Source organism: Glandiceps talaboti, chromosome 4 (assembly GCF_964340395.1).
Source record: "Glandiceps talaboti chromosome 4, keGlaTala1.1, whole genome shotgun sequence".
Lineage (NCBI taxonomy): Eukaryota > Metazoa > Hemichordata > Enteropneusta > Spengelidae > Glandiceps > Glandiceps talaboti.
In genome coordinates, this window is record NC_135552.1 from 8,233,452 (window position 1) to 8,249,088 (window position 15,637).

At 34.4% G+C, this 15,637-nt stretch overlaps 1 protein-coding gene across 1 annotated transcript in view; it reads left to right on the forward strand.

Moving 5' to 3' along the window:
• The window catches only part of LOC144433852 (ligand of Numb protein X 2-like), a 46,051-nt gene that overhangs the window by 16,857 nt on the left and 13,557 nt on the right, over positions 1-15,637 (forward strand). The window contains exon 3 of the mRNA XM_078122232.1: positions 6,851-7,056. Coding sequence (XP_077978358.1) covers positions 6,851-7,056 — 206 coding nt within the window. The remainder of the gene's footprint in view (positions 1-6,850; positions 7,057-15,637) is intronic.

The window sequence follows — 15,637 nt, forward strand, 5'->3', positions numbered from 1 at the left end:
AGTTGCTTATTACTACTGTAGCCCAAAGACTTTACTATGCCTTGGTTCAACACATGACATTCTCCAGCCACTTTATTGGGCTGCTGTGTCTTTTGTAGCCCAGAGTCTTATCATAGTCGCTATCACAGGCTAGCAATATATCCGAGGGCCAACAGCAATTGTCTTTTCTGAGTTAAGTCTCTGGGCTATGTCGTTTGTTGCTGTAGATTAAACAGGGCAAGTTTATTCTCTGCAATTAGCCAGGTTCTTGGATTCGAATGTTCAGCAAATTTACATGTACATGTTCTTTTCTGTTGAAGTACCCGTAGGGCCTGATCAGCAATCACTACAACCCACTCTGTTCATCATTGAATACAAATACTGCTACCATACAAAATCAAGAAATTAGTGTTTGGAGAGTTTAGAGTCTTTGTTAGATAGACAAAAATCCCAAATAAATTGAATCACTCCCTATTGTTTTCTATCTAAGTAATTAGTACAATTCTCTCTCTTGTCTTTGGCAGATGTTGTTTGTTGTTTAATTTAAACCATTTTTCTTTAGTACTGAACACAAAAAGGGAGGTAAAAGCAAGGAATAATATGGTTGTAAATTACTAGGATTTTTGCCCTAGGGGTGTAATCATTGGGACAACTTTCAATTTGTCTTGTCTCTGAATGGTTCTAAACAGACACAGCTGCCATACTTTTGTTGCATCTCTGAAGTCAAATAGACTATTGTTGGCCTGAGTTAAAAGCTTCGATCTAATCCTAATTGTTTCACTTAGACTGCACAACAGTGTAATAATGCAAAACGTTACCACATGTTAGTGTTGCCTTTAGGACCACTACTACACAGAAACCAGACCTAAAAACTCAAAAAAATAGTTTGAGGGTTTCAGTCGCAGAATGTCCTTATGAGGAAAACAGACACAGACAAGCCTGGTTTAATTGTGAGTTTGCCAGTGGGGTTTCTCATTATCCCAGACATTGCATAGTTGTAGCCAATTAATTCTAGGTTAATTGGCTTAGTGATAATAGATATACTTGTAGTGCCCTTGAGTACCTTATTTCTTCTGATATCAAATATCATTGTATGGGTAGGTGCAGACTGCCAGTTGAAATTAAAATCAGTAAAAATGTTCACATCATCATGTCTGTCGCTTGGACAGGTTCTAAAATACAAAATGTAGCTGACGTGCTATACATTTAGAAGGGTACTAGTAAATTTAATACAGGTTGCATCTAGTAATTCTTTATTTAGACATCCCTAGAAACATTCTCCATCAAATGTCTGACTAATCCACGTGGCAAATTTAAATTCAAGATTTTTAGATAAAAATCACACTTTTGTACTGAATTTGAACATAAGAAGTGTAGATATTATCACTAAGAATTCTTCACCCTTGTCCTCCCTGCTACAGCCGTGATGGTTTCCAGATATCCCAAGGAACATTCCCATCAAATTTCTGACTAATCCACTGAGATCACATTTTTGTACCAAATGTGCATATCAACAATATTGTCACCATATCTTGATCACTTGCTTCATGAAAACACCTCTAGAACCATTGCCTTGGAATTTTGTATCTGTTGTATCTTAGAAGATGTAACTGTCCCAGCAGAATTCATCTGAATTCAATTAACTTCTGACATCTGTAGCACTGATATAAAAAGAAAACACAATTCTCTATATACATACAACAGTGTGCCTCAAAGGAGCTTGAATGTTACAGCAATGGCCTTTGTGAGTAGAATTTGCTGTGCAAGTTTGACTCATGAATGTTTTAATAATAGTGAAGTAGACACGTACATGTACATGTAACTTACTAATCTAATATAGAGTAGAGTACATTGAGTCAGACATGCACTATGTTATTAATATCCCTACACCCCCCCTCCCCCCCCCAAAAAAAAAAAAAAAAATGAGAGCAGTACATTGCACATTTGGTATACAAGCACATGTACAAATGTTCATGTAAGCCCTGAGAATAAGTCAACCTTCTTGTTCTATTTTGACAAGCAGTCATGAGGTAAATGCTATTGCAGGTACATTGTACTAAGAACAAGTCAACCTTCTTGTTCCATTTTGACCCTCTAACATGAGATAAAATGCTATTGCAGGTACTGAGCATTAACCTCAAATTTTAAAAAATACCTTATTTTTTGATAGGATTACTAGACTTACAATGTACTAAAACCTAGTACTGAGTGTGTGCATAAATCAACGTGTTGTTTATAATAAATTACATCCGAATACCTGTAACTACAGTTTCATCTGTGAAATATTGGAAATCCTATTTCTATTTTTGTCATTCATTAAAAGTAAAAGGATGTAGATTTCACTTACAGGATGTTTTCTCAATAGAATGACCTTGCACATTTGCTTCACACATGTACATGTACACAGCTGTGACAATGATTTAGTATTTCTATACATGCTTGAAAATCAGAATTAATGATGTATATATGTGGTTTTATCATAACTATTAAAAAGTAAATGGAAAAATTGAAAACAACTGATTAATTTGATCAACAGTCGAAATATACAGATGACTTTATGTATAGTTTTATCATAAACATTATAACTCATTGATTTCATTAACAGTGACTGTACACTATATTCTTTATTTCTACACATGTATGTACATGTAGTGTATCTATTATCATAAAGTGATTCATTGGCAAATAACTGACTAATTTCAATTAACAGGCAGAGTATACTGTATTCTTTATTTGTACACATGTACAATGTGTCTAGTATTATCATAAAACGTTTTAAGTGATTCATTGAAAAATAATTGATTGATTTCTTTAACAGTCATCGTAAACTGTATTCTAAATATTTCTACACATGTACAATGTATCTAGTTTTATCATAAAATGTTAAAGTGATCAGAAAAATTGGAAAAAAAACTTACTAATTTCATTTAACAGTTGCAATTGTACATCTGAGATTTTATGTACAGTTTTGTCATAAACATTAAAAGTGATTCACTCGTGATTTCAGCAGTGGAAAACAAATAGTATCAATGTACAAGTTTATTTGTTTGTTTGTTTGTTTGTTTGTTTGTTGTTGTTTTTCTGGTGTTGAATTCGAAGATCTTACAGAAATGTAAATGCATTACATTCCATAAGATATCAATTGTACATCATACAATATAGATTGTATGTACATTGTACCATTAATGTACATTATCCTATGACAAATGGATGGCCAATGAATACATTCACATGATATCTTGATTTCTAATGTAGTACATGTATGTGTCAGTAGTAGTACAAAATCTTGGTTTCGGGGCTATCCTTGAAAGTTATTTTTGCAAGACAGAAAAATTGGATGTATATATGTACATGTAGTTCTGAGTTGTATGTAAATACTAGTTCTTCAGGAAAGAGAGGAACCTGTATGGTACATCATACATTTGTACATGTGCATGGAAATACTCGCATATTCCTCCCCACGAGTGCTTGTGCGCGCACACGCACACACGCACGCACACACACACACACACACACACACACACACACACACACACACACACACACACACACACACACAAAAGAGAGTTGTACATGTACATGCATTAATGTGATACTTATTCATGCTATTATTGCAAGTCCCTCCTCTCCATTTGTTTGCTGTATAATCCTAAACTCAAGTGTAAAGCAAGCAAATGGGTACTTCAGTAAAGTCAACTGGAACACACTATAAAACGTTCCTTCTCATTGGAAATACCCTATGTATGCTTGTACAATGTACATGTACCTGTAGTAGCACTTTATTTCATGAATTGATTAAACAAATGTTGTACATTTTGTATATGTTGAACCAAAGTACTGAAGTCAGCATGTACATGTACATGTAAATATGTATACATACATGTACTGTGTACATGTAGCACACTGTCTCATAATTAAACAATTTTTGTACATTGTATGTGGACCAAAAAATCGGCATGAAGAATAAAGGTTTTGAATAATGGCCAAAAGTTACAGCTTCAACCTGTGTTTATTATTCAGTTTGTATTGTCAATACATGTTAATTGTATGTCATAGAGTAATATTTGGATATGTCTGTGTGTATTGTATGAAGGTTTTATTCAAACACTAAATTATGCAGCTACGTGTACATGTACATTTAGCATCTGTGACTTTTCCACAGCCTGCATCATGATCTGTAGACTTACATGTATGATTTGAAAAAGGCGACACACACACAACTTTGAAAAGGGAGAAGCTTCGTCCATTTTTCATTCATTTTACTTTTGTTCAGTTGACCTGCTTATTGTTCCGACTTCCGTATACATTTGTAAGAACACAATTAGCAGTACTTTATATAGCCGCTCTGTTAAAGATCTTTTGGCTACAGAATCCAAACTGACGTCTGGTCCGAAGCCATTGGAGACTTTGTCACTTATGCACTGGCTTAAATTTAAAAACAAGATTGCAACAACACATATTTGACATATTCCCAAGACACTTCTCTTCTGCAGACATACACACGTGTGTATATATGAATAATATACAATACAAACACACTATATATGAATATTTCAAGCTGAGTGTGGGAAACAGACTTCCGTGAAAGCCCACACTTCATTTTAGGGTAAAGTACGTGAATGCCTTCAGGGCCAACATTAATCCCAATGTTTTGTTTGAGAATTAAAAGACTGTTATGAATGGTAAGTCAACCATTGAAAACAGTATTGAAAGTTAAGACAACGTATAAAATTTATAGTACTAGAGGAGGGTTTATACACCATCTCAGGGTTCTGCCCAAGCCTTTGTGTGAACAATAGTGAGTATTCTCCTATGAGTTCTACATCTACCAGACAATACTAGTAGACAATTTGCATTACAATAATTCAATGCTGTGAATCATTCTGAGTATTATTTATTATTCCTCAATATTTTTCTTTGTTCGGCCATTGGAAATACAAGTGACATACATGTGTAAGGGACCTTTCACTACACAAGTGACTTAAGGGGTCTTGTCACTAGGAGTCAGAGATGAGTCATGACAGAAAAAGCTCTTGTGTTTTCTGACCGGATAAAAGTATCGGAGAATAGTATATATATTACATGCATACCTGTGAGAGAGAAATTAATTGTAATTCTGAACATTTTGTCTTGTCTTGTACTTAAAGCACCACAGAACCAATTGACATACATTTATGACTTAGAACAATCAAGGTAAAACCTTTCTGTCACAACTAAATGTATAAATGAAGACAAATGTTTAGATGTTATTTCCCAATATTTTTCTTTGTTCAGCCAAAGAAAATATGAGTGACCTAAGGGGGCTTTGTCACCACAAAGTTGCTAGATGAGTAGTGACATCCCTTAGGTTACAAGTTCCAACTTAATGAAAAAAAAATATTGGCAAATAACATGATATTAATAATACCAGTGCCAGTAATATCAAAGAAAAATTAGGGAAAGTAATTTTGAATGTTTTTATTGATGTTTTGAACATAGCAGAACCAGTGACATCAACACACATTGTTGTGACATATACAATGTATGTGTGTTGTAGAATGACCAGAGTATAGATTCCATATTTTTTGTTCAACTTGGCCTGTGTATGGTACATGTATAATGGGAATTATATGATATCCCTGTCAAAGTTTGATTTATAAAACATTGATTGAGTAAAAGTTGAATGTTTCAAGTCAAATGAGAAAGTGTGCATTGTCATCCTGTAGAACAGCCAGAATTTAAAAAGTGAATGCATTCTGAATGTTCCACTGTACATGTACATGTACGATGATGTAGAGATACTATCTGCAGACATCTGGTGAAGACGTATATGTTATTTGCCAAATACCGTTCCATATCTTGCTGCGAGAGGTATTTTTTCTGGTATAACGGAGAGCCGGAGGCGAGCCGTTATACCAGAAAAATTACCTCGAGCAGCAAGATGTGGAACAGTATTTGGCAAATAACATACTTATACGTCACCTGCGACTATGAATCCATTTTTGAATGTCTAAAAATGCTGTTTCATGTTAAAATAAAATCACTTCCGCGTTATACATGTACTGTCGAGCGTAGTATCATGCACCTCTCTGATAACTGCAATGCGGTTGTTTACATGTCAGCCTTAACTTTATCATCCAATCAGAGTGCGCGTTTGCTCAGTAGTATGACGTAATGTTTACTATTTGCATATCACTCAGCGATTTATTCAAACTTAATAACCATCAGCTGAAAAATGAGTGCGTCTTTGTTTTGCGTACTGTATTCCATTAAATGTACATAAATGTTCGTGATATGCTTTGTTGTTCTAGTTAAGCAAAAATTACACCCTTTGTGGTGGTAATTTTCATATCCTTCATAAATTTAGGAATTCATGTTTACGATCGCGTGACGACCGTGCGTTCGCCGTCACTGGACTTTCACGGTTGTGTGTGGAATTTTTGACTATTTCCCTGTGACATGAAAAGTACAGTTCAAAGACTTGTTACAATGTATAAAACGGTGATATTTTGTTCCATTGACAACAAATTTGGCATTGGAAATGCTGGTTATAGCTCGATCTCTAGTTGTCTGCTAGATTTGTTTACAAGGGGACATGTAGTGATCACGTGATACAACAAGCAAAAATACGGCTGTTGGTGAAAAATACGCCTGTGTATCTGCAGGCTCTCGACCAATCAGAATGCGAGATTGGAGACAGGTGACGTATAAACTCAATCATCTGGTGAAGACTTTGATATATTTGATGTGTATACATTGTTCAGGAATATTCTTGAATCAAAACATCCAACAAAGATTACAATGAGATGGCCTTGGTCATATCAGCTTACTATTGAATGTGTAGTGTGAGGCCACATGCATTATTGTTCTTGTTTCTGTGTATTTTTTGCAGACTACTTGACAAACTGAGAGTGGTGTGTCCTAACTCTAGCTACTGCACAGATGTGATGGCAAGATGTGACCTTGAAGCTCATTTGAGTCACCGGTGTCACGGTTCCCCATCCTACTGTGACAACCAACCACTGGGCTGCTCTTTTACAGGCCCTAGGATCCTGCTTGATTGCCATAGATTAGAATGTTCTTTCAGAGAACAAAAAGGTATGTTACAAGGAGTTACTAACAATCCCTTGGTACTTGAGCTTAGAGTCTAATTGTGACTTCCAAATGTGTCACTATCTCTCTCTTGAGGTACCAGGAGAGAGGTGATGAAGGGATTTAGAACATGTTTCATGAGTACAGTACAATACAATATAGCGCAGTGCAGGACAACACAGTGCAGCACAACACAACACAACACAGTACAGCAGTGTGCAATACAGTACTGTACAGTATGTTTATGTGTACAGTAAGCGTAACACTTCTTGATTGTCACTCTGTTTGATACAGTGTAAATTAAGATCCAAGCTGTCACAAAAAGTAATATGTCATCAGTATACATGTATGTTAGCAACTAGAAGGGTTAATGCCTGCACCAGCACCATGTTAATTCTGGTCTAACAAGTTGGAAAGAGATTCTTGAAACGTACTTCTACAACCGTGTTTTCATCATTATAGCCTTCATTCTAATTGAATAGAGTACATGTACATGTATGTCATGTGTCGTAATAAAAGCTGGTCAATATATAACAAGAAATATAATTATATTATAGAAATATGACATCATTCATAGCTCTTGGATGATTAGTTTTGATTTTTGTTTTCCGTTAATTTTAGACTAAATATCAAACTTTGCTCCAGACAGGATATTTTGAGAAACGTTACAAAACAGAGAGTGAAATTCTGCATCAGAGATAAATATTTTAGATAAAGAAAAGCTGAAGGGTAACATGATAAGATATTCATATCACTCCAGTCTTTCTTCATATCAAGTAACTGTCAGCGCATAACTATAAACTAGTGACACAGAAAACAATATCGTGAAATAGTCATAATTAAACTTATTATTTATGTCATATACAAAAAGGTCACGTTTGATGTGACCTTTTTGTGTGCCAAACTACAAACCTTAGACAAGTTGAAATGAGATGCTCCATTTACACTCAATACTGGAAGTGAATAAGGGAACATCACACAGACTGCAGGAAATAATAAGCATTTTCTTTTAACTTTCACCCTATTAATACATTATGTGATTCTAGTCTAGTGCTAACCATGGTATCAAATCTCAAGATCTCTCTTTAGTCTAGTGCTATCTGTGGCCTCAAATCTCAAGATCTCTCTTTAGTCTAGTGCTAACTGTGGCCTCAAATCTCAAGATCTCTCTTTAGTCTAGTGCTAACCGTGGCATCAAATCTCAAGATCTCTCTTTAGTCTAGTGCTAACCGTGGCATCAAATCTCAAGATCTCTCTTTAGTCTAGTGCTAACCGTGGCATCAAATCTCAAGATCTCTCTTTAGTCTAGTGCTAACCGTGGCATCAAATCTCAAGATCTCTCTTTAGTCTAGTGCTAACCGTGGCATCAAATCTCAAGATCTCTCTTTAGTCTAGTGCTAACCTTGGTATCAAATCTCAAGATCTCTCTTTAGTCTAGTGCTAACCGTGGCATCAAATCTCAAGATCTCTCTTTAGTCTAGTGCTATCTGTGGCCTCAAATCTCAAGATCTCTCTTTAGTCTAGTGCGAACTGTGGTATCAAATCTCAAGATCTCTCTCTTTAATCTAGTGCTAACTGTGGTATCAAATCTCAAGATCTCTCTTTCGTCTAGTGCTAACCTTGGCATCAAATCTCAAGATCTACATCTAGTCTAGTGCTATCCATGGCATCAATCTCAAGATCTACATCTACATCTACATGTAGTCTAGTGCTATCCATGGCATCACATCTCAAGATCTCTCTTCAGTCTAGTGCTACATGTAACCGTGGCATCGAATCTCGAGATCTCTCTTTAGTCTAGTACTAACCGTGGCATCGAATCTCAAGATCTCTCTTTTAGTCTAAATCTCAAGATCTCTCTTTAGTCTAGAGCTACATTGTACATGTATCAGTAGCATTGAATCTCAAGATGATTTGATAGCATGGGTAGGTCTGGACTGGTGTGATTGAAACTGTTCCTCCATATTTAAGTGAAGGTCCTTGCCATCGACATACAAGTACATATAGTGTCATCAGAATCAGTTGACATGTACATGTATATTATACCCTGGTAGTAGAACATAAATATTCATGACTCCTACTGCAAAACAATCATGAATATTTATGTGCTGGGTTGAAGAGTCCAGAATATTTCCTAACATGGTTAAAATCAGAAATTAGATGTCAGCATACTGAAAGTAACATTGCACAATACATTGTTGAAAGACATTACTGTCAATGTAATATTTTGTTTTTAGGTCATTCAAAAGTACGTGGGTCATGTTTATAAATATTTATGTTGAACATTTCCATTTCAAGAATATAGAGCAAAGGGAGACAACTAAACTTAATGAATATTTTAACTTGTTAATTTACTTTATTTCAAAACATAAATTTTGATGTTCGTTCATTAACGATGGTTTTATATACTAATGTTTAATAGTCCAAAGTGAAGTTTTAATGAGTATAAGAAATCAAAAAAAAAAATTATAAAATGTTTCTTGGAATAGTTTTTGTACACGAAAGAAATTTTTTTTAATAAAGATTTTGATACCAAATCATTGATACAAATTATTTGTATACTTTTAGTCCAAACTGCTATTTAAATGTGTCAAAAATTATACAAAAAACAAGGATTTTTTCAAACAATTTTCGTTGAAAAGTGTATCCCAAGAGAACATGTACATGCACATGTATGTTACACTACTAAAATAAATCTACTTTACTGTTACTCTATTTGCCAATGGGAAATACACAGACATCAAATACAGTTGGGGTATAGAGAGACCACCAAGATGGACAGAAATTGTACATTTATCTTGTAAATGATACTTTTCAGTCTCCATTAACAGTAAATTTAATGTTGTTGTATTTAGTAACACCATGTAATTTATACACAATATGTGGGTTCTGATGACCCAGCCATATCCAGGGTTCAAAAAGTACATGTAACCCTGGTACATGGATATACACATGATCAATTGTCTGTACCCTGCCATGCTAGTAACACCATAAATAACAAAGTGCCATGACAGTACATATTGCTACTGGAATTGTCGTTGCCTTAGATTGCATCAACTGACATGTATGCAATGTAATATAATATTAATAACAATAAAGTAGGAAGTTCAACTTGTATAGCGCCAAAATTCAGAAAATAAAAGCATGTACAGTTGGAGACTGGAAGATCTGTTTCTATGATTTGCATGCACAGCAGGTACATGTAGCAGACATTGAGGTTTTGTAATTGCAAGTTCATCAACTTCCCAATGACATTGATTTATGTATGGTATATACAAATTGTAAAATGCAAAACTTAATTATATCAATGATTGAAATATGTGTACAATACATTCTACCTGTCATAATTGAACATTCTTAGCCTCACCTAGAGGCAAAGTTTACTTTTTGATATTTTACCAAGCTGAAAAGATCAACATTACTGTTGTTATTGTTGTTGTTGTTGTTGTTGTTGTTCTTCTTCTTCTTCTTCTTCTTCTTCTTCTTCTTCATTTATTTGCTAACATTTGCTAATGCATGTTTACTTATCAATAGATATTACAAACAGCGAGCAACACAGCACAAGGAAAAGACAATCCAGCCCTACAGACTTATACATGTGTAAGACACAGAACATACCAAATTAGATGAATAAATTACAGACATCTCAAAACACAAATGATTGCAGTTCTATTTGTTTCTAGTCTCTATTTGGCGTCTAGACTTTGTAACAGCCAATTAGATAGGGCCTTATGAAATTAAGTGCCCCTCACCACACACACACACACACACACACACATGCACACACACACACACACACACACACACACGTTTGCTATCTAGACTTTGTAACAAACCAGTCAGATTATGATAGGCTTTCTGAAACTAAACAGGAGACATACAAAGCTTAAAAAATACACAGCTGATTGCAGTGCATTGAGCATTACTACATTTAGCCTCCCGGTAAAACACAGCCGATTGCTGTGTAAGATTTTTATTCTGCAGCTATACTTTAATTACAACCAAACAAAGAAACTCAATTCAACTAGCTTGCCTTATCCAGTCTATAAAATGTTTATATAGATACATTTTCAGCTTTTTAAACACAGACATCAAATAATCCTTTTGTTTGTCTGCATGGGAAATGTTGCATTTATTATTTAAATTGAGCAACAAAATTGGGTCATTATCTTCTCATCAAAAGTACATTGACAGATGTTAAAGCTACGGTTCCATAAACTGAAATGATAAAATCGGTAACCCCAGTCTAAAATTGGTTTTAATTTGAGACCTTTTATCACCAAGGTTCGTGACATGTCGACATTATCCAGCTTCTGGTATCACTTTGCTAGTCTCATTATAATGTTAGACATATCAAGGATGAAGTGCCTTGTCCAGGGCTCAATTTAACAAGCAAATGTACAGAGTAAACACTTATAGCTACATGTACATGTACCTACATGTAGCCTGGCCTTGAATTAAGGATTCTAAATTAATGCATAATGGTATGTTTAGGAAGTCATGTCTACATGTACAAAATGTAAGTCATAGAGCACTTTGGTTTGCCAGGTTATCTCTGTACATACATACATATAACTTGTTTATGCTAAGGGCGGTATAAAAGTAGGTAAAAATCTACTGGGTTCCCATGTCATTTTACCTGGGTTCCCAAACAAAATTACCATAGGCTGTATGGGGAAACAGTGCCCTTTTTAACCCCTTCTCCGTTTCTGTTAATACCGGGGTTCCCCAGCCTTGGCTAAAAATCACTGACGTAAATTAAGATTAAATGGTATATTACACACATTGTACATTTGTACATTGTAGATCTACAAATGATTTATCATTTATACATACAGACATTTCCACCATGTATTTCAGAAAATGCAGCAAGCAGTGTGTGAATTTAATATTCTATATCTAACAGCTTTGAAACCCTAGTAACAGATGAGGAAAGCCTGGTAATACATGTACATGTACATTGTAGATTTCCATATATACTATGTGAAAGCGCACCATACTTGAATTTTGATTGGGAGCTGTGGTAAAATACATGGGGAACATGGCTGGATAATAATATTTTTCCTACATGTATACCCATAACAAAAACATTAGTTGTTATTTCTTGCTACAGAAACAAACGTCCTTGTGGTCTTTACGTGGAATAATTGTTGAGTTATATTCTAGTATTTTCAAAAAGCAGTGGAGATTCAGCTGGGAAACAATGAAATGATGAGAAAGAATACATTATGATCTGCTTCTCCTCAGAATGTCAGCTCTTGGTAAAGATGTTCGGTACAAGCCGTAAAAACACTCTTTTTGCTGTCCTCTAGGCTACATGTATACTACCATGTATGTACCAACAGGATTAAAGATAAAATGCTCATGAAAATTTCCTTCAGTTATGTTGTTGTTGTTTTTCAACAGAAATATTTATTCAGCTAACAATGTTAGTTATTCAGCTACATGTACATTGTAGAGTTCCATACTATATGAAAATTAAAAATTACCATGGCTCCCAATCAAAATTCAAGTATGGTGTGCTTTCACATAGTATATATGGAAATCTACAATGTACATGTACATGTATTACCAGGCTTTCCTCATCTGTTACTAGGGTTTCAAAGCTGCTAGATATAGAATAGTAAATTCACACACTGCTTGCTGCATTTTCTGAAATACAATGTACTTCATGACATGGTGAAAATGTCTGGATATATATATATTATTATTTTTTTTCATCAAAAAGTTTTTAATAAAAAGAAATTTTTGTCCCATCAAATGTTGACATTTTTGAGTACATGTTGTTTGGACATTGTTAGCTGAATAACTCTAAATAATTTTGTTTGAAAAAACAAAACATTTCTTAAATTAAAATAAGAAAAATACATATTTCAATGTCTAAAAGAGAAACAATGATTTTACAATGTTCAGCCAAACAGAGAACAGAGAATTATTTTTACATACACAAACTTGATAATTGAAATAATAACTAACTAAGTCTAAACTTGACTACAGACACTTCTGACAGTGTTTTATGACTCTATGATAAGCCCCTTCCCTGAACTGTTTCCCAAACATTACAGGCACAAGTATATGATACACATTGACCATTGATTTACATAGGCAGAAGTGTGAAAGAGAAACACATGCATGTAATATATTGATGCAAGCATCTGTAAGTTACTGCATCAACATTGAATCATTGGTGAACAAGTCCATAGATGACGTGGACGTCAGCTTGAGTTTCACGTTTGCAAAATGTAAACTGTGTGTATTACATATATAAGTGTTCCGATAGTTGAATTTGATAAGTGTTCCGATAGTTGAATTTGATAAGTGTTCCGATAGTTGAATTTGATAAGTGTTCCGATAGCTGAATTTGATTTCAACTTTGGCATGTATTTACATGTGTATTTTAACTCATGGAAGCCAAAGTTGTACATACATCATACATATAATATATGATTTACTTCTGAAGCACAGATACTGTCTGTATGTTTCCATTATAATTGTTATGATTGACATTGATATGGGAATACATGTTAGTCCATCCATGTCAAATATACGTAATTAGAAATACAATGTATTCCCAGTCTACTTTTTGATATGTTACAAATGGAATGAAGAGTGACATTTTATGCTCTGGTAATCTCTGTCTGTAGATTAAACAACTCGTCTAGCTGTCATTCAATATTAAATTCCTGTGCAGTCAGCAAGACAAAATACCCCTGGTACTGGCAGTACTAATCAAAAAAGTAAAATTTATTTCATGTGCTACCAAGAAATAAGAATTACATTTATTGTAACATTACATTGAAGTTCAAGGCAGCAAAAATAAATTTCCTGTTGAAGGCGTATATTTATTATCAGGGGAAAAAAAAATATTTTCGACATTCAAGCAAAACTGGATGGGTCATCAGCAAAGTTAAATTATAACACTGTATTTACCATGGTACAGACAATGACATGAAAGTTAATATAGCATGTACAAACATTGTAATTGGAGATAGGAATGCATCAACTTGTAGTGATATCTCACTAATTGATGATTCATTTTACATTTCTGCCATCCACATTTTGATCAGAAGTACATGTCATTTGATATGAAAAGGCAACATGCTTTACATACATGTAGATGTATATATACATGGATGTATAGAGGCGGCTAACCACAGAAACATTGTATATTGTGGTCATTATGGATGTTGCACTGTGAAATGTTTGCTCTTACCATCTGTGTACATTTGTATATGTACATTTACATGTATACATTTCATCTTTATTTTATACCATATGGGATCATGTCGTAAAGTTACACCAGTCGCTATTCACCTTTTGTACTGTCTTAGCACCTATGTAAACCATAAGTAATTTTACATATAACATTTTCCGTATTGTTAGTTGATATATATTTGACAATTGTTTATCATTGCAAGAAATGTACCAGCATACATGTACTGTACAGTTAGTTATACATGCATCTGTCTTTGTCTGAACTATGGTATTTGAACCAAGACTATTCCATTATCAACCCATGTGCCAATATGGCAGTAGGAGAGTGTACTGCGCACGAGCCAAGTTGAACAAAAAATAGCAAATATAGACTTTGGTCATTCTACGACATGACAACGTGTGTCTGGTGCGTCTATGTCACGACAATGCATGTCTACGTCACTAGTTCTGCTGTGTTCGAAATATGAGCAAAAACATTCAAAATTGCCATTATTCCCTGATTTTCCTCGGATAGTACATGTACTGGCACTGGTATTACATGTACATGTAGTATGTTCTTCTCCAATAGTTTTCTTCTTTCAGCTGGAAAATAATTGTGACCTAAGGGTTATCACTACTCATCTAGCGACTCGTAGTGACAAAGACCCCTTAGATCACTTGTATTTTCCTTGGCTGAATGAAGAAAAACAATGGAGAATAACATCTACTTGTATAAACCCAACATTTTTCTTCATCCAGTCAAAGAAAATATATTATTCTCTTATATTTGTCTTCATTCAGCCAGAAAATACTCTTGATCTAAAAGGGTTTTGCTGTTACTTTATTTTTTACTCATAGTGGCAAAGCCTGTCTTAGTTATAAGTAAATTATTACGAGAGGCTTTGCCACTATGACTGAGTAAAAAATACAGTAATGGTAAAACCCTATAGATCAAGAGTATTTTCCGGCTGAATGAAGACAAATATAAGAGAATGATATACATCTGCACAAGCATTATGACATTATGTATTTTAAAAAATCACAAAAAATAATCATTACTATTTTGGATGTTTACTCATATTTTGAGCACCACAGAACTTAGTGAGGTATGCATTTACATGTAGTACATGTGTTGTTGACCAGAGAATAAATTCCATATTTTCTGTTCAACTGTGACAACTTGACTTGCAAATTGTGAATCCACATGTACCTAGGCTATGACAGAGATGACTCGATTGTTGAACTTTTACTTGAAAAAGAAAGATGACAACCAATCAACTGGAACATAGACAGACATTATAATTTATACTTTCCATCTTTAATAATTCAGTAATTGATGGCGAAAACCTCTTAACAAACTGTTTCATCCATGTATATTACATTTTTGATATTA